The sequence below is a fragment of the Zonotrichia leucophrys genome, chromosome 1A (assembly GCF_028769735.1).
Source record: "Zonotrichia leucophrys gambelii isolate GWCS_2022_RI chromosome 1A, RI_Zleu_2.0, whole genome shotgun sequence".
NCBI classification, from domain to species: Eukaryota; Metazoa; Chordata; class Aves; order Passeriformes; family Passerellidae; genus Zonotrichia; species Zonotrichia leucophrys.
The window spans coordinates 48,283,273-48,309,037 of record NC_088170.1 but is presented as its reverse complement, the minus strand read 5'-3'; the positions used below and the strand labels follow the sequence as shown (position 1 = coordinate 48,309,037).

The 25,765-nt window shown below is 38.1% G+C and overlaps 1 protein-coding gene across 1 annotated transcript in view; it reads right to left on the bottom strand.

Moving 5' to 3' along the window:
• The window catches only part of CFTR (CF transmembrane conductance regulator), an 88,370-nt gene that overhangs the window by 20,556 nt on the left and 42,049 nt on the right, over positions 1 to 25,765 (bottom strand). Inside the window, exons 12-21 of the mRNA XM_064732579.1 lie at positions 22,939 to 23,033; positions 20,372 to 20,458; positions 18,767 to 19,499; positions 17,525 to 17,653; positions 14,608 to 14,645; positions 13,400 to 13,653; positions 12,282 to 12,361; positions 7,993 to 8,143; positions 6,640 to 6,867; positions 4,481 to 4,581 (exon numbers count right to left, since the gene is read on the bottom strand). Of these exons, the coding sequence (XP_064588649.1) occupies positions 4,481 to 4,581; positions 6,640 to 6,867; positions 7,993 to 8,143; positions 12,282 to 12,361; positions 13,400 to 13,653; positions 14,608 to 14,645; positions 17,525 to 17,653; positions 18,767 to 19,499; positions 20,372 to 20,458; positions 22,939 to 23,033 (1,896 nt within the window). The remainder of the gene's footprint in view (positions 1 to 4,480; positions 4,582 to 6,639; positions 6,868 to 7,992; positions 8,144 to 12,281; positions 12,362 to 13,399; positions 13,654 to 14,607; positions 14,646 to 17,524; positions 17,654 to 18,766; positions 19,500 to 20,371; positions 20,459 to 22,938; positions 23,034 to 25,765) is intronic.

The following is a 25,765-nucleotide window of genomic DNA, read 5'->3' as shown; positions in this document are numbered from 1 at the left end:
GCTGTGCAGGCAGGCAGAAAAAAGAATGTTCTAAAGGATTTTTTTTCATTATGTTGCTTTCCAGAAGACCAACATCTCACTTTGAGGACTACCATTCTGACGCAGATTTTATTCTACTTAAACTTGCGTTTAAGTGTTCGCAGATCTTATGCCTACAGTAGCATAAACCATATTAAGATCATGTCATAGATTTAAAAAAAAAGTCAATAAAAATAATCTGGAAGAGCACCATTCTTTTTCACAGCTGTACTTTTAAATTTGGTCCTTTTCTTTACCCTGTATTACTTTAATTCTTCAGCATCCCTGATGTAGAGGGTGAGGCACAGTGGCATTTAGAAAGTTGGGTTTTAATGTCTCCTTGGGAGATTCTTTTTGTATCTCCTTATATAAGTAATCTTGGCAACAGTAAAAGCATGACATTTTCTCTTTCCCTAATAAAAGGAACTTTCCTTCACAGTTGAAGCACTGCTGCTGCAGGATGTACATCAGTGAAAGAAGAGGTTAGAAAGCATTAAAATAGGCCACTGGGACTAGCTAATGCTTATCTATGAAAGCAGCACTTACCGAAGAAAAAAAAATTTCTATTTCCTTATGAAGGAAAAAAATTTCAAAACACTACAAGACTGCCTAGAAGGATAGGAAGAAAAGGACTGTAAACAAACTAAAGGGATATTAGCAGAAATGACCAAAGTGAAACAATAAATCTAGCCTAATTTGTAGCGTTAAATGAAGCAACGGATAGCTGTCAGAGTGACCATATATGTTTGGAGGGGAGGAAGAGGGGTATGCAGGGTTGTTTATTTTTAAATAAAGGCAGAGCAGACAAGGTATCAGGGCTGTAGAGAATGAAATTAAACCATTATGGAGTATTAGGAGACAATAGGGATTTTTAATTTGAAGCCAAACATATACAACAAAAATTGCTTCAAAGACAGTGTCTGTGTATGTAGAAATAAAAACCAACCAAGGAACTCAGATTTCTTCAATCTGTGTGCCAGTGTCATGGAAAGTTCAAGATGGAGATTGTGTGGAATAAAGTCAAATTTGCCACCTACCCATCTGTTTGGCCAGCTTCTCCTTTGGCTGTCAACCACTTGCAGAAAACCCCAGCTTATATGACAGCCAAAGACTGCTACCTACAAATGTGCTATTCACTCAGGCATGCTTGTCTGCAGGCTTGTAAACACAGATATCATAGCTGCTCAAGGAAGGGCAAGAGTGATGTCAACTAGAGTGGTGTGTGCATATCTGTAACTGGAGACATCTAGGGATGTGTCAGTTCTAGTCAATCTGGTCCTGAGAGGAATTTCAAACTACCTCTAAAGAGAAAAATGGAGTATAACTAAGTCAGCTACTAGGGCAACCCTCTGCAGAACATCTTTAGCCAAATAATTGTAAAATACTTTGGTGAGGGAAGTGCTAAATGCAGACACTACAGAGTAAGAAATAATACATCTGTATCATCCTGTGAAGCAGTTTTATTATCTTGACACCATTAAGCTATTTATATCTGCTTGTGCACAGCAACAGCTTTTGAATGTCAAAAAAGCCATCCTGCCAGCAATACCTATTAGTTTCTCCTCTGGCATACCTAAAAGTTCATGTCATGAGGGTGAGCAGTTATCCACTGGCAAACAATGTCCAGAGGATCCACTCTACAACCTGATGGACCTTAGAAGGCTATCAGTAATACAATGTAACACATAGCAAAACCAGTGCTCCAGCACAGTCCTTTGTCTCAATCAGAGCAAAGTACTCAGAAGTGTCTAGTGCAACCTGGGACTCCCTTTCCAAGGGACTCCCTTTCCGAGGGAAAGGGAGTTACTTTCTTATTGCTGCTAATAGGTGACATTTTAACACAACTGTCCTTTTAAAAAGGAGAAGTTCTTCTTTATTGAATCACTATTGTGTCCAGCACCCTCTGGGGAAGTTCTTCTTTATTGAAACACTATTGTGACCAGCACCCTCTGCATCGTACATTAGGACTTCCTGTTGCTCCTGTGAAACACCTTCAGTTTGCATTAAGCCATGTAATACGCACACATTATTTGTACACAGATTTTTATACTTGAAGTGATCACATTCTGCCTTACAGGGGATGGAGTCTACAAATGAGAGCCAAGTGAATTAATATGGTTGTTGCTGTTGTGGTTTTTTTGGAGGGGCTGACCTTCTAGAGGGCAGCTTAGCAGAGAAGGACCTTGGAGTCTTGGTGGATGACAATTTGACTGTGAGCTGGCAGTGTGCCCTTGAGGCAGGAGTGCCAGTGGTAACCTGGGGTGCATCGGGAGCAGTATGGGCAGCAGGTGGTCCTGCCCCTCTGCTTGGCCCTAGCGAGGCACATCTGGAGCGCTGGGCTGGGTTCTGGGCTCCTCAGCACAAGAGAGACAAAGAGTACTGGAGAGGGCCCAGTGAGGGCCACAAAGATCATCTGGGGTCTGGAGCATCTCTTTTATGAGGAGAGACTGCAGCAGCTGGGCCTGTTTAGTCTAGAAACCACTGAGAGGGGATCACATTAATGCATAAATATCTCAAAGGCGGCTGTCAGCTGGATCCTGTCAGGCTCTTCTCAGTGCTGCCCAGTGACAGAATAACAAGCAACAGCTATAAACTAAAACACAAAACGTTTCACCTCAACGTAAGGAAGAACTTTCTCACTTTGAGGATGACAGAGCACAGGAACAGCGTGGAGACCCTGGGGGAGGGGGCATTCCCTGGTCTAGGGAGACACAAGAAGCTTCCCTCAGAAAGCTGTTAGACCCCATCAGCTCCTTCCCCTGTTCCTGTGTCTGTTTCTATGTTCCTGAGCCACACCTTCCCTATTCCCTGACTGGCCCTCATCTTTGTACTGCCCTGAGACCAGATCAGCCCCCAGGCCCCTGTAGAGAGACAAAGTTAGATTCTCTGGGTGTGAGTGCTGGGACTTGAACATCTCACCACATGGCTGAATAAAACATCTGTGGATGTTGTGCAAAGGTCCTTTTTGCTTCTTTACCCTGGACTATGCTAGCAGCAATTCTGACTGCAACAGGGCAGGCTGCCCAGAGAGGTTGTAGAGTCTCTCTCTCTCTCTCTCTGGAGACATTCAAAGCCCACATGTGGAGAGTTCCTGTGTCACCTGCTCTAGATGACCCTGCCTTGTCAGGAGAGTTGGACCAGAGGATCTCCAGAGGTCCCTCCCAACCCTAAAAATTCTGTGATTTACCAACATTGCATTTTATTTCATTTTTAGTCATGTAACTACTATTCAGCAAGTCTTGCAGTTACAGCAATGAAACTCTCTCACAAAGTGCTTGCCCTTCAAGACAGGCTGTTCATAATAAAGCAAAGAAGGAGCTAGCATAAAACATTTGGTGGGTGGGAATCACTGCTGAATGGCCATCAGCTTTCTCAGCTATCAGCAGTCACATGTGCAAACAAGATCTTAGATGCTGTAAGTGGTTAATTCCTTGTTCTGAGGCTCTTAATGATTTCTCTCAGGGTGAATCTAGTTGAATAATTATTAAAAAAAAATAACATTAGACTTGCAAATATTGCTTCCCTGTCACCATCTGCCCCAATTATGTATTTTTAATATGGCAATTAATTTCAATTAATCAGGATTTAAGAGACTCTGAAATCTGTAGTAAAATTTTGTTTTCCAATACTGAAATGGTTGGGCTTGAGAAGCTGATTTAGGGTTCAGAGTGGGTAAAACAGGATGTGGGAGATCTTTTTTCTCAGAATTTTTTTTTTTGCTTGTAAGACTACAGTATTTTGTTACACAAATTCTGTCTAAAATAAATCCTAGCATGAATGAAGTGGAAAGAGATCAGGAACTATTATTTAAAATAAAAGCTAAAACTTTCATACATTTGAACTAATGTATGACGAAAAGTGTAAGAAAAAACATACTCTTCTATGAGCTTCTTGTCTGCTTCATATGTCTCAACAAATAGGTGATGAGAAGCTAACCTTGTGAAATGCTCTCTTTTAAAGCCAGTCCTACCTATGAAAATACCGCATGACTGCAAAGTCTTATGTCGAGGGCATTTTACATAAAACCAGAAAAAGACTTCCAGGGAAGTCAAGGACAGATTTTAAAACCACTATTGATAACAGGTGAAAGAATCTCAAAAGCATCCTTTGCAAAGCTGTTAAGTAGACCAAGGAAGATGTATTTTATATTTTAAATAAAGGAAATATAGCAAAACAGCCCCAAGCCTTTTTGAGGTTTTCCTATCACTGCTGCATCTGCAATCTGAATCCTCAAGTGCAAGTATTTGCGGTTGCCTATTCCAGGAGAGAAAAACTTCTGATCGTGAAAAAACTTTGTTTGTGCCATCCCAAAGCCAGTAGTTTGCTATCAAAGGTAGGAGAGAAACTTTTCTGACATATCTGCGTAATATTCAACTCTGAAGATAATTCACTGCAGAACCATAACCAACGAAATAAGGCAATTCCTCAAAAGAAAGCACAGCACCGTGCATTTTTTGCTTACCAAACTATCAACATCTATGCTTGAGTTTACTGCCCACTGCAAGGTTCCCATGATGTTCATAGCTAAAGTAAGAATAATTCCAGCTGTACCTGGTCCTTCACCTGTAGAGAGAAAAACACATTCATTTTTTCTGTGCAAATAAAAAGACATTAGAAAACAGAAAATTAGCATGTATAACTTAAGATGCTTATTCATACTCTTGCCTCTTTTACTTCATGGAGAAAACATGGATTTGTTAATCATAAAAAGGACTAAGAGCTTAATCATAGTTTAACACCTGGCTTTGGTGCTGAATTCACTAGAAACCCCAGTCTTGCTTGGCAGAAGAATCTTGGTACTTAAACTGTAAACAGAATCAGGTCTCTGCAATCTTGATTTGACTTTCCTTTTTTCAACACACATGAATCTGTGAAATTACTCTTATCTAACCAAGACCCCACACACAGCTAGCAACTCTAAAATTCAAAACAGCTTACATTTTCCCTTCTTTCACAAATAGAGGATGTTCTTCTTAGTGTTTCACAAAGATGCAGATGTAAATTTTATAGCTCCAATTGTTGGCTGTTTCAAGCATGGGATTTTCCAGGGATTTTCCTTTATGACTTCATACAATACAATATAAGCATTTAATCTACCACACTGTTGATTTTTCACCTCACTATGTGTGAATGAAATTGAGAATTTAAGCCAAATGCCTTTCTATAATTTCTCCATTCCTTACATAGTTTTCTTCAATAAACCTCCTGTTTTCTTATAGATGTCTCATTGCATAAGTAAATATAAAAGTAAGAAATAAAAGCAAAATATTCCTCATGAAAGCTGATAGATTAAGATAAGGAATTTAGTGTTGCTCCAAGGGCCTATTATTTATAACAGTAAAGGTTATAATGGTGCCAAGATGACAAATTTTAATATTTTTTAAAAGTGTTTTAACTCCTTTTCTCAAGTAAAACATACAGGACAACTAACGCAAGAAATTATTTTTCTAAAAACCCTAATCTACTAAGAACACAGAGTGAGAAATGAGAAGGACAACAGGGAGCATCATTTCCCATGAATGGCTAGAGAACTAGAAGTCTCCTTAATAACAAAAGAACTGTAAGTGCCTATTTTCATAGGGAAGTATTTGTGTGGTGTCTCCATTTGTAAGGAGAGCTAGAGCTCCTTCTACAAGAAATAGAAGATAGCATTTCATAAACTGTACAATATTTGATAAATTACAAGCTCTTATATAACTCCTTTTCAACACTGAAATATGGCTGAAAGAAATTTGAATATTCTTAGATTTAAAAACCTCCTCCATAAAATCATCAAACTTTTGTTCATCAGCGACCATAGTACTGAAACTGCATACAAGTCCTGCACACAAAGTTCAGTGTAAAACTTGTTCAGTGTAGAACCATGTCCAAACATAACAAAAGCAAAGTGAATTAAAAACTGTATTTGATGTTATTTCTAGCTGAATTTTTCTACATAAATGAATTATTAACATTTTTGAGACATCATACTCCTAATTTTTTCTTGTTTGAGACTGGCTACACCTGGCAAGTCATGGGCACCACTTCAAGTACAAGTAAGGTATAGTGTGATTCTCATCCATTTACTGTGTTTACTAGGAGTCATGAGTCGTTTTTCAGGGGATTTTGAATAGAATTTGCAAAACTTCACATAGGAAAATGGGCTGGGAATTAAAAAACTGGAAGACGATTTCTCCTAACGTTATGGGCTTTAAAAGATTATTAACATTTTCATGTCTTAGCCATTTGCAAGTTAGAGGAACATTAACTTCTATTTACTAAAAATCTTTGAGCTATACAGGTGTGATCAACATCCATTGATGGAACAGTAATGTGGGTACAAACTCACATTATGAGATTATTTTACAGCCATTACTATCAACAAAATAAAAGTTTTGTCCCTTCAGTTATTATTTTCAGATTAATCCCTTTAATGAGTCCTCTGCAATATCAGACTGCAGGCAATAATGGTGTTATTCCTATTTTAATTAAATTGTGTTTACTACTACAACATACTTAAATCAATGACTCTAGTGTATGCTAAATTCCACAACAGCTTATTTCTCTCAGAATTTTCTAAAGCTGAGCTGTTAAAAAGAAGCAGCAGAGTTCCATTTCAGTTTTCGGGTAAAGTTACCATACCTGTAGTTATGATAGAGATAAATGCCACAGCAACAAAAAAGACAACAAAAATGATTTCTATCCTCATCTGGAACCAGCGCAGTGTTGACAGGTAGAGGAACCAGTTTGCTGTGTGGAGGTTCAGAGCTTTGTGAAACAAGGTCTCAAAATACGGCTGCCGCCCAAAAGCTCGCAGTGTCCACAGCCCTTTTAAGCTTGTAACAAGGTGGGTGAAAATTGGACTCCGAGCTGCAAAGTGTTTAAATCAGAACAACATCAACATGCATGAGGAAATGCCTTTGACATAATGCAAACACCCCACCATGCTCTACCTCACATCAGCGTAACCACTGCCAGTGTGCAGTTTACATGTGTTGTCAGACTACATGACTGAAATAATCCTAGCAAAGGATATACAGCAACAGCCCTTGCAAGAGTGGGTTGAAATTGCATTCAGTGTATTGACAGGAAGGGATCACAGTAACTCTTCATATTTAACACATAACTATTTGTCTCATATCTACTTGGAAATGCTTCTGGACTTCTGTGGGATCCCACAAGAGAAAGGCTGCTCCTCCCCAGCCAAAATGAATTCCTGCAATTTTGATAACTCCAATACATGAAGCTTTCTCAGCATCGACAGAGTACTTTAATGCTCCAGATTCAACTGCACTGACATGGTAATTTTAAGCAAATCTCGCATTACATAAAAAGTGGTGAGCCAGTGCTGGATCCCTGTGAACATCAAAGAAATTTAAATTTAGGTCTGAAGAACTCCAGAATTACACTTAAGTAAAAGGGAAGAGGATCACCACTGTTGAAAATTTGGGACTGATTTGCCGAGGATCTGCCCGTTTGCTGGAAAGCCAGGCAACCGTGCATGGTCTGCAAATTCACACTTCCAAATGAGGTTTTCAATTTTATTTGGAACATTTTAATCTCGTAATGGGGTGAGAGGAAGAGAATTTAATCAAATAACTTATTGAGAAATCAGAGCTCTTTCTGATTAAAATACATCCATTGAAATTTTTCTTACAAAGAAACAAACTCAAAGGGTGCATACCAAGTCTGACCACCATTTTGCAAGTTAAATTTACTCTCAAGAAAACTGTATGTCATGTCAGGACTTTATTTGTTTTCAGCTGCAGTGGTGATAAAGCCCATCTTTTAAAAGGCCTTTTTTTATTGCTCTTTGGCAGCAGAGCACTCAGTATTGGCTGGATCAGTAACAGCCCTGGCTTTAAGAGATATGCATTCTGCTCCCAAAGACAATGTCATCTTGCAAGAGAAGATGCAAAAAAGAGGAGAAAGAGTGAATCACTTCTCAATTGATTTGTTGTGGATTTAAAAGTCTACCAACTTTGCTGCTCCTACCTTCAGATTCCAGTTGTTTCAGCTGCTGAGAAGTGTGGAGGAAGTATGCCCTTAACAGAATAAAGGCTGCTATCACAGGCACTGATGCCAGGAAGATGTAGGGTTCTAATATTGAGACTACTGTTATAGCGCCAATCACAATCAGTATTAACTGTAGAATGAAAGAAAAATACTATTGATAAAGTAAACTTGTCATTTTATAGACTAGAGATTGGTGATGAATCTCCTTCCTATGGCAACTACGTATTGTTTCAACAAACATAAAGTGCTAACCTAAGAGGATTTGCAGCTGAGAACAAACCTCCATGAAAAGATAATTAATAACTTGGACCAGATCCATAACCTGTTGCAATAAGCTGCTAGTTTTTCTAATAGATGGAAAAAGTGTTTTCTATAGTACAGTCTGTATTGCAGGCTTCTAAAATAAGAAGCCACACAAAAGCAATGGCACTCACTCTCCACTTAAAATATAGGAATGACACTTGCAATATCTGCAGCCACCGACCAAACCTACAGTGCTGTCCTTGTCTGGACTAGGTGTGCAAGACTGTCAGGAGCTGAGTGACAGTCTCCTGCAAGTTCTGGGCAAAGCAGTCTTGCTGAGGATCAGAAAAAGTGAGAAGTTGCACTTCTTTGGTCAAGGGACTGTAACTCATGCATGAAACTAACACTACTGCTTGTCCTGATCAGAAGACAGGAAATAAATTGTACAAGATTCTGTGGTATTACAAATTAGCAGTTTCAGGAGAAATAAAAAGGTGTTTAAAGGTGTCAGATGATAAAAGGAACAAAATTGTTTCAGAGTTAATCTATTCTAACCTACTAGAGACTACTACCATTTTAAAATCTCATTCTCAGTAGCTCCTGCCAGATTTAGCTAAATCTGGTCTTGATCTTGACTCTAGAAGAGTCTTAAGCAGGTATACTTCTTTTTTCTAGAGTCTAAATCTAATCAAGTATACCGGTGTACATAGAATAGCAAAGTTCCGTTTTGTATCAGGGTGTTACTTCTCACACAAAACAACTACTTCAAGCTGCAAACTTACCAGCATAAACCAACTGCATATGGACAATTTGGGGCAAAATTATGAACATTGCATGGAAACATCACTGCAAATGACCAGTCAACAAAGAAACAGATGAAAACAAAACTAATTTCACATTAGGAAGAAACCTGCAGTGGGTGCTTTTGCTACTACATCCACATAAATTCAAGGTAGCATTTAAATTCTCAGTATTCCAAGATAGAGGTCATTCATGAGCAGGTAAGCATGTTCTAAGTTTTCTATAACTTTTTTTTTCATCAGAAATCTGAGCAATGCAATAGCAGCATCACATTATATGAAAAAAATTACATTACAGCTGAACTAGCTAAAGGAGGAATGGCTTTGAACTGAAATAGAGCAGGTTTAGATTAGATATTAGGAAGAAATTCTTTACTATGAGGGTGGTGAGGCATTGGAACAAGTTGCCCAGAGAAGGTGTGGATGCCCCACCCCTGGAAGTGTTCAAGGCCAGGTTGAAAGGGGCTCTGAGAAATCTGATCTCATGGAAAGTGTCTTTGCCTTTGAAGAGGGTTTGAAACCAGATGATCTTTAATGTCCCTTCCAGCCCAAACAATTTTATGACCCTGTGAGCTCTTTCACTATTTTCCTCATTTCTCTTAAAGGAATGGTGATGTGTGTGGGTTACACTTGTGCAGGCTGTTTAGCACTGGTCTGCAGCAATACAAGAATGGATTTGTATTTACTCATTACTTCAGACTGCAGAAATTAGTAACACTTGTATCTCTCTCTAATTGTTAAGAAGCAAATGAGCTATTCAAGTGATATTGAGCCAGTTATACAGTTCTCATATTACTTGAGATTAAGTCACTCAGTGACTGTTAAAATTCCCATTTCTGTCATTCACTCGAATTTTGTAAAGGTCACCATGATGTCATACTGTTCTAAATGCTGGTCCCACAATCATTTCACTAAAAAGCTGAATATGAAAATGTGTTATCTCATAAACTCCAAAGTAAGCCTAAAGTCAGACAGAAGATGATATTTTCTCTAACGAGGCAGAAGCAAAAATCTAAACCACAAGACAACTGTATTGGCATATAGTTGAGGAATGGCAGCAGAGGGCTCATGCAGCACAGTTCAGTGCCTCAGATGCTGAGCTTTGAGCCCAGAGGCAGAGGCCAGATGGGGATACATGTCCCACTGTTTCCCAGTTTGGAAAATGCAGGTGGTTGTAGACAAAGCAACTCAGCAAATGTTCAGGGTGGCAATGACTGCAACAGCCAGTCTGATTAACCAACAGGAGTTTATAATTTAGGGGAAACCAGTCCTGATCACAGGATGAATGTTCAGTGAGTTCATTATGAACTTTTGGGTGAGACTATATTAAACCCTAGGGACAAGCATATGTGCTAGCATCTCACAGGAAGGATCTTCAAGAAATGAGGACTGGCTGATAGAACTGGATTTAACCTTAAGACAAGGCTTAGGGGGATCTCATCACTTTGTAGGTCTATATACTGGTATTCATTATACTTATATAAGTTATAAATGGTTCCATATATACAGTTTGTTATTATTTATATAATTAAAATATATTCTATTTATATAAATAATAGTAGGTATTTCTTGTGGACCATATGTGCTTGAACCAAATTCTTTTAAATGGCACACGGGGAAGATAAGAGGCAATGGGCACAAACTGAAATGCACAAAATTCCATTTAAACATAACAAAAAGCACTTTTAGCATGGGGAACGTCAAATACTGGAATGTGTTACTCAGAGTTATCCAAAACTCAGCTTGGCCTTGAGCAACCTTCTCTAGCTGAACCTGCTTTGAACAGAGGGGTTGGAGGGGTTCCAGGTTCTAGGTCCACATATCCCTTCCACACTCTCTGGCTCTTCAACAATCATCAGAAGGGAAAAGTCCCCTCTATAACTTCTCTGTATCTTTCAGAGGAATCTTTGTTCATGAGCAAAGTCCATGGAAGTCTGAATCTATGGAGGACCAGAAGAAATTGGTTGTGAAGGAATAACTGTAAAAATTATTCAAGACAATGGGTAGGTTCGATGATATTCAGCAGAGGAACCTGGAAAGACAGGGCAGCTTATCATGCGTGTCTAGAAGCCTCTGCAGCTGAGACTTAGGAGAAAGAGGTGGCTCTGTGGGACAATAGGGTATAGCTAAAGCTCTGCAAGGCATCAGAATAGAAAATACTGAGATTTTCCTTATATTTGAAAACATTAAAAACTAGGCAGTTTCTTGTAGAAAGTTTGAAATGTAGACACAGACTAATTAACATGCTTCTGGAATGACACCCCCATGGTAGATCCAAAATATCTGAAACAAAACGGTCGTATCAGAAAAGACAGTAGTGACTGCTGTTCACACTGAAGATTATACTGTTGATTCAGAGAATCCCAATGTCCATGTTTGCTCATTCAGCAAGTCCTCATGACCTCAGCAGGACACGAAGTAAAGCTGTAATATACTTGAACCTCTTCATGTCAAGCTGCACTGGTCCCTCTGAAGTCATGAGTCAAAGTTATCAATTCCTTACAAAGATATAGGGAAAGAAATTCTGTCTTTATCAGATAATCATGTTGGTAGGGACTATAAAGCAGGCAAATTCACAGATGGAGAGATGGATATAAGCAATCTGTACAGCAGAGTGTTCGGGTTGATTAAGTTGGACCTGTATATCACCTTAATAATGTTGAGAGGAACAGGAGCACCAGGAAAGATTTGCTTCTGTTTTTAAAATGTTTTGGGAACAAGTTCTCTCTAAGGAAAAGCTGACATTTCCATAGAAGACAAAGGAACAGAAAAGTCAAGAATATATTCAAGAGAAGAGAAGTAAACTAAGAGTGATGTTAGCAAACTGGGAGCAGAAAAGCTTAAGGAGGGGAAGTTATGAAAGTGACTGAATACAATAAAACAATAGCATTAAAAAATAGTTAACTTGACCCAAGATAACAGAAAAAACTAAGGAATGCCCTTTATGACTTACAGTTGAATCTGGGCAGCAGGGATACTTGTCCTGTAGGGGTCTGCAGGGCAAAAATATTTCTGAGCCCAAGTAGTAAGAGTGGTTTGCATAAACAGTGGAGGTAATTACACACAGAGGCAAGCACTCAAAGTGATGCAATACAGTTGAACTGCAGGATAAGCAGCTACATAGATACAGAGATTGAAAAAAAACCCATATGATTTCCTTTGCAAGATATATAGCTGATATATATATCATAAGACAGCAAAAATTACAACTTTTATTCTACAAACCTGAATGAAGTCAAATACTGTAAGTGGAAGTATGTCATCCAGTATGGCCGTATCTTTTGAGAATCTGTTAAGCATACCACCTATGGATTAAGGAAAAAAAAGTTACACATTTTAATACCCCCCCTCAAATCCCACATTTACTACTTTAACAAAAGTTACAACTTTTTCTGAATGCAAAATATTAAATACAGGATTGTTTTTTAAGTATAAGCAATTCCATGACAGTTTAGTGGAGCTACATCTTCTGTCTCCCTGGAGGAATTCGGCTGCACAACCTCTGTTTCAGCTCTTGGTAAAAAAAAAAACAGGAAAATGTAATTTTAAAAAAGAAACAACTAAAAAGGGCAGAAATGGAGGCACAAAGCATAAGGTACCCCTTATTCAGCAGGTCCTGATGATGCACACGTAGTTTGCACATCAGCATTTACCTGGGTTTGTAACCTGCTTCTTAATTTTTGAGTAGAATTACTGTATTAAAGATTATGTAACAACAAAGTTAAGAATACAAGGGAAAATTAAAGAGAAGCTCATTGCTGTCTCATCATTTGGCAGTGTATCCTGTGATCTAGTACTTATCAGTAAGAAACACATGATATAGGAATTTCATGTTAAATGGGAGCTGGAACTTGTTGCACCAGTTATATAATGAGCTTTATATCAACTCCCAAATTGAATATGCATACCATCATTCACACTAACTGATGTTTTATGCCATTTTAGTAGGACTATTCATAAAAAAGGCACTATTTATCATCCACATCTGATTCCTTGTCACTCATGACATAGCTGACAATATGTTTTCTATTGCATTTTTTGACAAAGTCTATTCTTTAGAAGTTATTCTACTTTTATTGCCTAGAACAGTTAATGGTTTATTTTCTCCAAATTTCTTTCTTACAGCGTGATATTTCAGAATCAGAATTGACAACTGAAATATGTCACACTTAAGTGCAATCAAGCTTCATTAAAAGATTCACAAATTACCTTATGTGGCAAACTTCTAACATTCCACTTGACTGAAAATGTAAATGGAAGGTAACACTGTCCTTTAACAGAATGAAAAGCATTAAATTGAAATTAAATGCATAAGTGAGTCAATCACCTCCCATTTCAGTTACCTGCTTTCCAAGAGTTGAAGGTTGACATAGGTGCATGAAGAACTGCATGCACCATCTTCTGATGAAGAGTTTTAGACACTGTTATAAGTGTGTGCACAAGGGGCAAACCTCTGAAGATTCCCATGGCAAGCAGAGTATCTGCCACACCCACGTAGATGTAAACGATGTAGTAGCTGCTAGTGTCAGTGACAATCACAGGAGGTTTGTCAGAGGTGCTGTTTTCTGACTGGGTTGAATTTGCCTTCAAAGCTGTCCTGTGTGATGGAAGTGACAAATAAATGCATTATTGGGAATTGTGTGCTCTTTCTCTTTTATTTACTAAACAAAACAAACAGTACTCCAGTGTCCATTTGTTTTAAAACTATGCTAATGGCTATGGATATTTCCAGTCATTTTTAAAATATTGTCATGAACCTACAAAATATAAATTATTAATTGCTTGGTAGTCTCTTGCAAATCTGCTGCCTATTTAATCACTGACAAACCTAACTTAATCTAGGAAAATACACCCACTTCTTTTAAACAGAAAAATTAGTTTCAGTCTTGAGAAAACTGAATTACTACAAAAGTAAAATTCTTTAGGTATACCATAAAAATCAAAGCCCTTAGTGACAATGGAAATTGAAATCAACATAAATCACTCCACCTCCAGTGGAGAGCTATGTCACCATATGCTTCTGTACTCACACACACACTCGTTGCTGCAGGACAAAAACAGGGATTAAAAGCATTAACCCAGGAAAAGCCACTGGCTTTTCTGCTGCTCAGTACATTTTAACCTACAACTGCTGATCCTATAACTTCTGGGAATTCTTCGTAGTTGAGCTGTAGAAATTTTACAAATGGGGGTCTTAGAGAAACTGCTCCCTTGAAATGTTCCCAAGCAAGTCTTACCAGACCTCTGAATCATGAAGGTATACTGAAGATAATCAGGTCCCTGCATCCCCAGAGTGAGCTGACCCAGGAAAATCTTGCATACAGTGTTGCGTACTCCATAACAAGGCATAAACCATTCAACTGTTAGCACTTAAAGAAGTACCAGATACCACGTACACAAGGTATTTAAATCATCCATCTATGAAACATTTTGTTGACTATAACATAGTGATTATCCACATAGAATTCTGGCAGAATTTATTCATTCTTTAAAGAAAAAAAATAATGTAAGCGTTACCCCAGTTTCTCAAAAAATTATCTCCACTACTTACTTTTGAAGAAACCATACCCCAGCAAGAGAAGCAGCTACCTGTGACCAAAGAAAACAGAGACAGATTTTGGTTTATCACTTTATGTAATCTCTCTCTCATATCTTTTTTCATTGACTTTACACCTGTTTTTAGAGGGAGCATAACAAATGGGTGGAAGTCAAACCTACTTAAAGCAAAAACCTTGTAATATCTGCTTCTCTCTCCACGGAAACAATTTAGTGCATCCCACCAGGGAAGCTACATTTAGACTTGTATTACAATCAGGCTCTCAAGTGCCCCAGAGATTCTTGAATTCTAGAAATTCTTGTGTTCTTTTTTACCATACTATTAACAAAGGCTTGCTAATGTCTTCCTACTGATAACTGTATGCCCTTTAAGTCTTAAAGATTAATATTGTTTATGGCCCTGGAAGAGTAAGTCTCTCAGTATCTTCAAAGGCATCTATTCACATATGAATGTCATACCTTTATTATTTTTGCATTGTTGTTCTTGCTAGCTGATATCTACATTTGGTATATTCATTTGACTGATATTGCTTTGCTGCTTTAGGTTTTACATAACTTTCCACATAAGCTATTGTAATATTTTTAAAATGTAGGATTAAACCTTTTTTATTGTGAGATGGTTCAGTGCTCAAGAATTTAGACTGTGATACATTCGTGTCTATCTACCAAGATACTGGAGATCTTAATCTAGTCTATTAGATTTTAGTTTGCTCTGTTCCTGACTATGATAATTTTTCTAAGGGTTGAAACAGTTTTTATATTTTCTTCCCATACATTTTTATGTCCCTGGTACAGAAATATATTGTGGTAATACCCCAACTGATACACATAACTGAAGTCTTCTCTATGGGAGCCACCAACTTCTGCAGGTCTTGCAGTAAATAACTCAAGATTGACCATGATGGTCCTGAATTTAATTATTTGTAAGAATCAGGCTTCTTTCACAATAATATTTTTATATGTCCCAACAGAATTCTGTTCTTATCTTGACTCCTCACAACAGAGGAGTTTTTTCATCTGGGAAGATGGTGGTAGGTAATACTGTCACAGAATAGTTTCACAAAGCCTTTCTCTGTGTTTCCTTACAAAAGTGCTCTTCTTGCAGTTCAGCAGCCCTAGTCTCTGGGTATTACATCCATGAGACACCGTTTTGAGCTGCTTAAGAGGGCTACACAACACACCACACAAACCTAGGAAATAAGTGCAGTTGATGTCCTATTTAAGGTGACTGTGTGAACTCCCCTTGGAATCTGCAACAATCCATTCAAAAGAAATCCATTCCAAAGCAATCCATTCAAATCTAAAATATAATCTCTAGAATTTTCAAAGTAGTCCCACCAAGATCTGAACCATCACTTTCAATGTTACTTGGATTTCCAGGATCACTAGCCTGTCTTTGTTATCTCAAGTTGGAAGGGTACAAACTGTTAGCACAGGACACACAAACACTTGGAATGGTATTTCAGCTCACACACAGAGGTTTGCTCAAGACTGGGCTGCAGCTGAGTATTTTCCAGCCCATTCATTTACCAATGATAGTCACACTGGAAACTTTAAATTGTATGGAAATATTCTTTGTCATAAGAATTTTTTTTCAGTAAGAAGATGAGGTTTTTAAAACAATTTGAAAATATTTAGTCTAAAATAAAAGCAAAAATGTGTAGTAAGCATTTAGAAATATATGCTGAATATACAGGAATAAATCTGATATATCTTAAAATTTAAATTTCCTTTGCCTCTAAAGCTCAAATTCAGCTTTGCTGTTCTTTACACAGCCATTTTCCACAACCATGAAAACAAAACTTACAAGAGGAGCTAAACCTCTAAGTACAGCCTTGCTGATGGAGTTGGTTTAAAAGTTAGGATGTTAAACTAGATTTAAGCTCCAGGATTTATTCATGGTCCAAGAGAAGTAACTTAAATCACCTGCAATATATCATTGGTGTAAATTCAGAATACAGATCAGATCAGTCACATCTTTCTCCAGCTATGATGATACTAGAAGTTTGAATCTCACCACAGAATTGCTAAAAACCCTTTGCTGATAATCAGCCAGAAAATAATCCTATATTCCTAATGGATTCTTCTCTTCATTCAGTTCATGTTGAAAAATACCAAGAGAAATTAGCACAGTATTTTGTAAGTTGACATGTGAATACAGTCTCATTGATTTCTTCCTATGAAACATCTTCCTTCACTTTAAAAAACACTTGATTTAGGATATTTATTGTAGAAGAGAACATTAAGAGGTTCTATATGCTTAAAGTTTTTCTAAATTGAGAGACAAGACAAAAAGCAGGCAATTTCTGATATATGAAAAGCAGTCAAATGAGCCAGATGTTCTTCAGTACTTGTTCTGGTGTTTTACACCATCCTTGGAAAAAGTCTTCTCTGCCTGCTGCAGGAGCACCCCTTCCATCTTCCACTGCCCCCACAGGCATTCAGCACTCTGCCTTACTCACTGCTCTTCTTCAACTAGGAGCAAAGCTAGTAACTCATTTTTCAAAGCAATTTCCCAGAATTTATGTATGTGCTGATCAAAAAAATTTATGGCAATTATTGTTCTTAACTGCCTAAGGCTATTCAAAGGTAATTTTTAATGAAAAATGGAAGATTATTCACCTGTGAACAAAAGACTTGCATAAGGTAATAATTCTTATTTGTGGTATCACATAGAGAAAATAACCTGGGTAATTTGAGAAGATGGGTCTTCTGCTGCTGTGCACTAACCACTAACTTTGATGAAGAAGTGTTCATCTAAGCAGTAAAGTCTCCACAATTTAATTTAGCAGCAGTTTTCAATAAGTGATACATACAAGAGCTTATGTCTTGATGCTTTATCTATTTTCACAAAGAACAATTTGAACAAACATCATTTGTTGCAACATGACACCAAGCACAGATTTTCTTACCTCAGCTAAGAAGACAATCACACACAAAATCAGAACAAAAATCAAGTTTTTGTGGATAGTAACGTATCTGAAATAGGTATTCCATGTAGTAACAGTACCCATGCTTTCAGCATCATCACTGAAGCACTCCTGTCAAAAAAACAGTAAAGTAATAGTAAGAATGCTAATAATATCTCTGTATGAGAATTTCTGACACAAGAATGCTATCATTCTTTCTGCTAACTCACTGCAAATAATTGAGCTGAAGCATTAAATTGGCTGATAATGGCAAAGAGGAAGGTACTGACCGGTTGAGTCACCTCTGATATAAAAACACAATCAAGAGATTATTTAAAATTTTCAGACAACAATGACAGAAGCTGAGATTTGTCTAGCACTACCAGAATCAGAAACTATTAATCAATAGATATTTTCTTTTAATGGAGAATTATTATTGTGATTTTAGAGTAAATTTGTAAGCACTTTGAACTTTTCTTTTTTTCTGTTGAGCTCAAAAGAAAAAATGGGCAGTGCTTCAGCAAATATTGAATTTAAATTTTCCTTGGACATCTGTTTCCACCTAGGAAACTTCCCCAGAAAATTTTCCTATCCTGAGAAAATCAGCTGTCTGTTTTGAAAATGAAAGTCATCCATCATGACCAATTGAAGCAATCAGAAAAAAATGAATTTTGGTCCAGTTTTTGGTATAAAACTCAACCTTCTGGGTTTTTTTGCACATCCATAAAACCAGAGTAAAATCAGACTTCCTCCTCCATTCATTATTTGCATCAGGACACAAGAACTAAGCCATCTGATAAATTTATCAAATTTGATCAAATTCCAGTTTTAAAAACTGTGCTAATACTTCAAATGTATTTTATTTTTTCCATGAGCCTTAATGTTTCAAAGGTGAATTTTACCTAAATGCTTTGGAACAATGTTTTTTCAAGCTATGGTTTCAAATTTTATTTTATCCTAAGTAATCTGAAAGGTAAAGTGCAAGAGATGTAAATTATGTATTGAAATTCCCTACACTTAGCACTGAAAAATGAATGAAAAAATAAGGCAATATAATTTTTGAGGATTTCAATGATTTTGAGATGATAATTGAGTTTAAAAATTTTCCCAGGTATTCAAAACACATTTTCTGCAGAGAAATGCTGCATTAAGAAGGAAATAGTCCAGTAGAGAAATAGATGAGGAGTATAATACACTAAACCATCACCATAACCAAAGCCAAGGTGATTTCAAATCAACACACACCTTCAGATCCTCTTCATTGATCTCATCAGTTATGTCCAGGACGCTGTCTCGTGACACCCGCCTGGTGTAGATATCCATCTCAGCAGACAGGTTTGTCTGAGGCACCATGGACATTTTCCGAAAGGTTGTACTTCCCTTCTTGGGGAAGTTTGGTCCGTAGCTGACAGAGGTGCTCGTCATGAGGTTGAGCACCGACTGCCTCCTGTGGCCCTGCAGCAGATGGTCAGGCTTGAGCATCCCACTCCTCAGCAGAGCCACATCGCCCTGCTCCACGTCGGGCACCAGCGAGACCCTCCTCTCCAGCGGGTCACTGTGCCCGTCCTCTATCCCATTGACCTGTACCCCATTCTTCTGCACCACTGAGAACTTCCTATTTGCATTAAGGGGGTTAATAATCACTGAGTTCCTCCTCTTGTCGTTCAAATCTGATTTTTGTTTAAAAGATTGCTTCTTTATTTCATTGCGCGATCCCACGCCTTCTCCTTCAATGGAAAATCGTCGGAGAGTCTCAGTAAGGATTGAATTTCTTCTCTCTGCACTGAACTGATCAAAAGAGTCAAATCCCATCAGCTCTGAGCTGAAGTCTGGCCGTTGACCCTGAAGTTCAGAAAAAGTTCCATAGAAATAGCAGCTCCCTTCATGTAAGATTAATATTTTGTCAGCAATCTTTAAGTGTTCCAATTTTGAAGTAACCAAGATCCTTGTTTTATTCGCCATCAACTTGCATACACAGCTGTAAAAGATGGAAGTGTGAACATTTAGACTTTTTTGTTCTCATGATTAAATGATGATTTTATCCCTTTCAATTTGCTTTTACCGGCCCTTCTCCCAGTATGAGCAGTCTTGGGTGCTGCCTCAAACTACAAGGGAGGTGGTAAAGCTGAGATGTGTAAAGAATGAGTATTTTATTGCAGGAACCAAAAAAGAGGTAAAATTTAATCATGTACAGGTCAACCCAAAAGGCACACTTCATCATGAAGTATTTCTTTTCATCTTAGGGTTACTCAGATCTGCTGATCTGAGACTTAGGAGTATTACTCCAATTTCAAAATTTCAAAATTACAGAGGCTGAAAAGCTCGTGGATGACAGTGTGTGTCCTTACTGATTTCATCAAAAGGCCAAGCAAAAACTCTCTGACTTGGGCCAACCTGTGCCAGTCATCAGCAGCAGTTTCAGGTGATTCAGCGTTCAGTGATTAGAAAAACAGGTCAAAATATAGCTTTTTGTAAAAAATTATACTTACAAAGTAGGTAATTGTTTTAAAGTGAAAGCCTTTCTGGTACAAAGGCATGTCAGATATAAAGCCACATGCACTGGGAGCACAAGATTACAGCAGGCTCAATATGCTAAGGTGGAAGAGGGAGCAGTAATGCTCACACCTGGCCCAGGCTTGTTCCCCACACAGTGCATTGTCCTACTACTAAAAAAAATATTCAAAATATGTACATAATACTAAAACATAATTCTATGACAAACCCTAAAAATGAACATCCCAACAGGCGTAATTTGGATCACTTCAGTATTTTTGTACTGCTATTAAACCCCCTTAATTTTACTTCGCGCTTATTGGTGAGATTCTTAAATACAGTCAAAACATACAATACCTTTCAAATATCTCTTTTTCTGTAAAAATGTCTAAGTGTCCAAAAGGAGAATCCAGGAGATACAAATCAGCATCTTTGTACACTGCCCTGAACAGAAAAAAATGGAAATGACATTAACTTTCATATGTCTTATAAATTAAATATAATTTCAGAAGAATGCCTCAAATCTTTTAATTGATAGGCTTTCTACAGCATTCATATAGAGCTGAAGTTTAACATGAAATGTGTTTATAAGACTTCTTTTAATTAAGCCCTTTTTTGCTGCAGACCACATTACAAACTAAATCAGTTTTCCATTAATTTTGGTGCAATGAAACAAAGCTGTCTTTTACACAGGTTAGTCTGTGTAAAAAGAAATCAGTTTATGGCCTGAATCTGATAGTCCTCATTGGTGCACATTGACCATTTCAATGGGAATTTAATGTCTACTGTAACATCTACTGGTGCCTGAGGGAATATTGCATATATGTGAATAAACATGTGAAAATACTTATGTCTCAGCACTTAATTTCAAAAGTACTTAGAACTAAGTGAGCAAATAAAATGTATTATCAAACATCATTTGCAACGGGACTGTACAATTTTCGGTTCGAAGACATCAAATAGGACCTTAAGCTGGTTGTACCTGGACATGGCTCACTGAGACCTAAAGTTCTGTTTAAGAGGGATCTTTAAAAAAAGATTTGAAAAGAAGTTCAAAAAGACCCCCTGCCTTCCTCTGTGAGAATGAAAATCATTATGTGATATCAATCAGAGTATAATTAATAAAGAAATCCAGCCAGCTGCATTTATGTATTTTTTAAAGCATGTTAATCAGTGTGAAAATATTTAACCTCCAAGAGAAAAAGCCCTCAGAATTAACTCATTATGTTAATAAAACTAGCAACTTTATTGAAAAATCCTCCAACACGATGGACTTCACATTTTACATTTTTATGACTTAGTGGCTGCACAGCCACAAAAATTCACACTGCTGTATGTGCTTTGCAGGGTTTTATTGATATAATTTGTGTGTTGCACTTAGTAGCTACAAAGCTGCTGGCTTTAGGGTACCAGGCCAGCAAGCTGACTCTAGCCCAGGACACTGGACACTATGTTTTCCCCTTGGTCCTTTCTTTCCCCCAGTTGCAGGCGCAGGCAATGCCAGTGCTCTGTGAGAAAGACAGGCTCATGCAATCTCCACCTGCTTCTCATGATGGCTGGTTGATGTCACTTCTGTCACAGATTCTCATTTCACTTGGCCTTGCACAGACTACACCAGATAGGTTTATGAAGCTACTCCAAGAACATAATGTCCAGTTTATTACCTAGGTACAACCCAGGGCTATAAACCTTAATTTACACCCCTCACTTCTCAGAGCTTTGTCTGCAATACACACACACCTTGTAGCAGACTGAACTTGGACTGGAGCCCAAACAAAATCTATGACAGTCACATGCAATTGTTTTAAAAATTACTGTTCTACAGCTGACAATAAATACCTAAGTTCTATGAGCCTCCAGGAAACAAGCTGTGACCATCCAAAATGTGACAGACGTGATTATCCATAACATCTAGGAAACAGTCCGTGTATATGTTAAATTTTAAATGAAAATCTTAGTGAGATTACATGCTTTGAAATCTTTGCCTGATCTTCCCCTTCTCTTTCCTCTCGCTGCATAAACCAGAACCACCCATATGCCTCTTCAGTCTCACAAACCCACTCTGAAAGATTCTCCATTTTAATGGTCTCAGCTTTTAGCCTCGCTCAGATGTGCACATCTTTCATGGGATGCAGTACGGATCACTATAATGTGATTTTACTTCTACACAGCGTTTCTGGGCATGGGAATCAACACAATTTGCACTTGGCACAGAAATAAATGGGGCCATTTACACATCTGAGCTGTCATTACTGGATTTCTCACAATAGCTAAGTGATTCTGCTGAAACACATAGCTAATTTATAAGACAAACACCTACGTTATTGTTCCATAGACCTTCAGAATTACTTACTAACATTGGAAGGTCAAACAGACAAGGCAGTTATTCATACATACTAACTAGTCACTGCTTTCTACTTTTTTCTTTTTCTTATGACAGAGAGAAGCCCAAAGTGTTGGCACAAAATGTTTTGGAACATGGCTGCTTTCTTTTTTCCCTCCATTTTCCTGCAGACGGGCAGTATGTCATTAAACAACATATAAAACACTTTGAAGAATTGTCATAGCAGGGAAAGGTCCTGGAATATTTATTTATATCTTTCTATGGGTTTCTGCAGTACATAAAAAGCTACACTTAGAGGTCAGAATTTCCAAATCTTGCATCAGGGAGGGAAAGATTAATCTTAAGCTAAGCCATAGCATTTGTCTGACATCAAACTTTTAAAATTCAGTAAATTAATATGCAGATGTATCATAAACAAAATTGCTTAGCAGAACTCAGATTTCTGATAGTAAAGTCACATTCCTGGTATATCCGGAAGATATTTATTTAGCAGGACATAGTCCACATGTATTTAAATGCTTAGTCATAATACATTCCATATCTGTGAAACAGTACACTGCTTGAAGAGCAAAATACTCACCTTGCCAGTGAGATCCGTGCTCGTTGACCTCCACTCAGAATGATTCCACCTTCACCCAGCAGAGTATAATCTTTTTCTGGGAACTTCGAAATATCCTGTTAACAATTTTTTTTTAAGAATCAGTATTTTCAATATCCAAGAAACTCAAGCTGCAGATTTGATGGAAACATAGCGTACAATTGTCTACAGACTGGTTGGACAGCAGTTGTAAAAAAACCAAAAATCCCACAGAAGTTTTTTTTTATTTCATTTGTTTATGTAATCAGAAATTATGATAAGAGAAAACATATCATTCTATTCCAGAAACCAGTCACAAGCTACAAGATCTCAAGAACAAATATTTGTCTGAATAGTTAATCTCCATAAAAGCAAGGAATGTACCTTCACACAAAGTCAGTCCAAGACACTAACTGCTCAAGGGTTCTCTCAAGTAATGATAAATGCACTTGCTGCTGAAGTTAGGGAAAGCAAAAAGCAAACTCTGTTTCTGAGCTCTTCAAAACCCAGAGAAATATATACTTCAGGCAGGTTCATTAAAAAAGGCTTGACAAGCATTCCTAGCCAGGAATGCTCATGGTTTGCAAAAGGTTTGGGAACCAAGTTCCACTGCTTGAGCTGTAAGTTATTTAGAACTCATTACTAAGTTAAAAGCGAATCTTTGGCCAGGGATAAGAGTAGAAAATATCTCTTCACTCTCATATGAGACACAGAAAGGAGAAAAGGACACTTGTGTCCCACTGGCAGGCAGAAATTTTCTTGAGAGCAGTATTTAGCACTGAAATTGAGGATCCATGTAAACCACAGAAATTCATGGAAGTGGAGACAAGGAGAATGGCTCATGTGCCTGAAAGGTTTTCTAGTTTTTCTACTTTTAGAGTTGCTCTAACAAAAAATATTAATTCTGCCTTCAAGCCTTACCTAACCTACATCTGTGAGCCAATACAGTGACACCACTGCCACTGTGGTGGGTGTGCTTTCAGCAGACTGTTCCCCAAAACACAGCTGGATGAGCTTCTGTGCCTCGTGGCACCCAGGGGATGCAGTCTCAGGGCAGTTTGCCATACAGTGAGTGGGGATCCCTGACTGTGCCAGGAGCTCCCAGAGCCTGTGCTCCCTGCCCAGCAGCACCACACTGCCTGTGCTCACCTTCCTGCTCCCAAGGCAGGGATCCCCTGCAGCCAGGGGAGCTCACTGAGGCGTCCAGTGCCAGACAAAATCAGCTCCACTGTTCTCAGGCACCACACATATTTTCCTTTCAGTGCAGCTTCTCAGGAAAAAAAGGGTGCATGATCTCTCAGAACCTGAGCTTCTGAGAGGGATCTTTAGGCTGTGATCTGGAAGGGGTATCCTGGTTTGGGGTCTCATCCTGTAGGCAGCCAAGGGGCAGGCAGGAACTCAGCTGTCTGCATGCTCTCTGCAGCACCCACAGAAATCCTACAGCTTCCACACTGGAGGGCACATGAAGCACTACCAGGGCAATACTGTCTGGGATTTTGAGTTGAGCTGCTCTCTGTAAGCTCATATTTCATACAAAGACATATACAGTCCAATTTTGATGGCCCCTGCTGTGATTTTGATGGTTTATCACTCTCTGTTGGGCAACCTATTGCCATTCCAGGCCTTTGAGGTATTGCAAAATAAATAAATAAATAACTAAATTCATTAATTAAAATCCTTCCAAAAAATGTTTCCTTCTTCCTCCCCTGCAAATTGCCCTGACCTCAGGAACAGAGTGAACAATGCTGTTCAGACTTGGAACAGTGACAGATAATGGGTCCAGCCACTCAAGAGCTCGAAATTGACTGCCTGCTCTGTCAGGAAATGAGAGATTCTTACAACTCTTTAATTTGATAATAGCATTTACTTCCTGACTTAGAGGATTCTGACCTTAAAATCAAGATGCTCTTATGTATGGAAAATCTATTGCAGGTGATTTTTAAATTATTCTCACATTAACCAGTTCTTTCCCTCTCATAAATGGAGTCACACAAGCAAATCCCTGGTATTAAAATATCAGCCCAAGTATTTGCAGAAAGAGGAGGAATGTGAAAAACAGTGCCAGCAACAGTTTTACAGAAAAATTTTCTAACTGTGACAAAATTACCTTCCTATAAGCCTTGAAGTATTTTGAGAGAACATGTGAAATTCTGGCATAAAAAGTTTTTTGGCATTTCTTTGAGACAACTCGGTCAGATCACTTGTGGTCTCATTATGTATGCAGGAGTCATGTTGACCATCTGTAAATTTGGCCTTAACAGAGGGATTTGCATGATTTAATATCCAGATCTCTGAGCTGATTTAAGCTGTTTCCCATTTCTACCAGTACTGCAGCCTGTAATGGCGCTGGTGCCCTTGCTGTTTCATGATTCTACTCCTTCCCAAAGAAACCCAGGTGAAGAACTGGGCCCAGCATGTCTTCTCCTGCAAACAGGGTAAAATTCCAGCTCTACTGAAATTCATTCCAGGGTTCCCATTGCTTTAAAGGTTGTAAGATTTCATCTGATATATTTCTTTGCAGGTGTGTCAACATGGAATTTTAATCAGACTTTTAATGAATTCCCCTTCTGCTCTCCTCTACCCTTCACCTCAAAATAATATATGGCATGGAGCAGCCAAAGAACTTTTCAGGCTGTAATTATCCTAATTAAAAAATGTTTAGTAATTTCTTTCAAAGGCGTAAACAAAGCAATGAAGTCCAATAGACACACAATGCTATTTGTTGGAACACTCAGGACCTATTGTAAAAAAGTACATAGGGCTGGTCCCAACACATCCTTGCTGTCATTTTGTGCAGGAAGTGAAATCAAGCCAGGGACAAACCTAATGT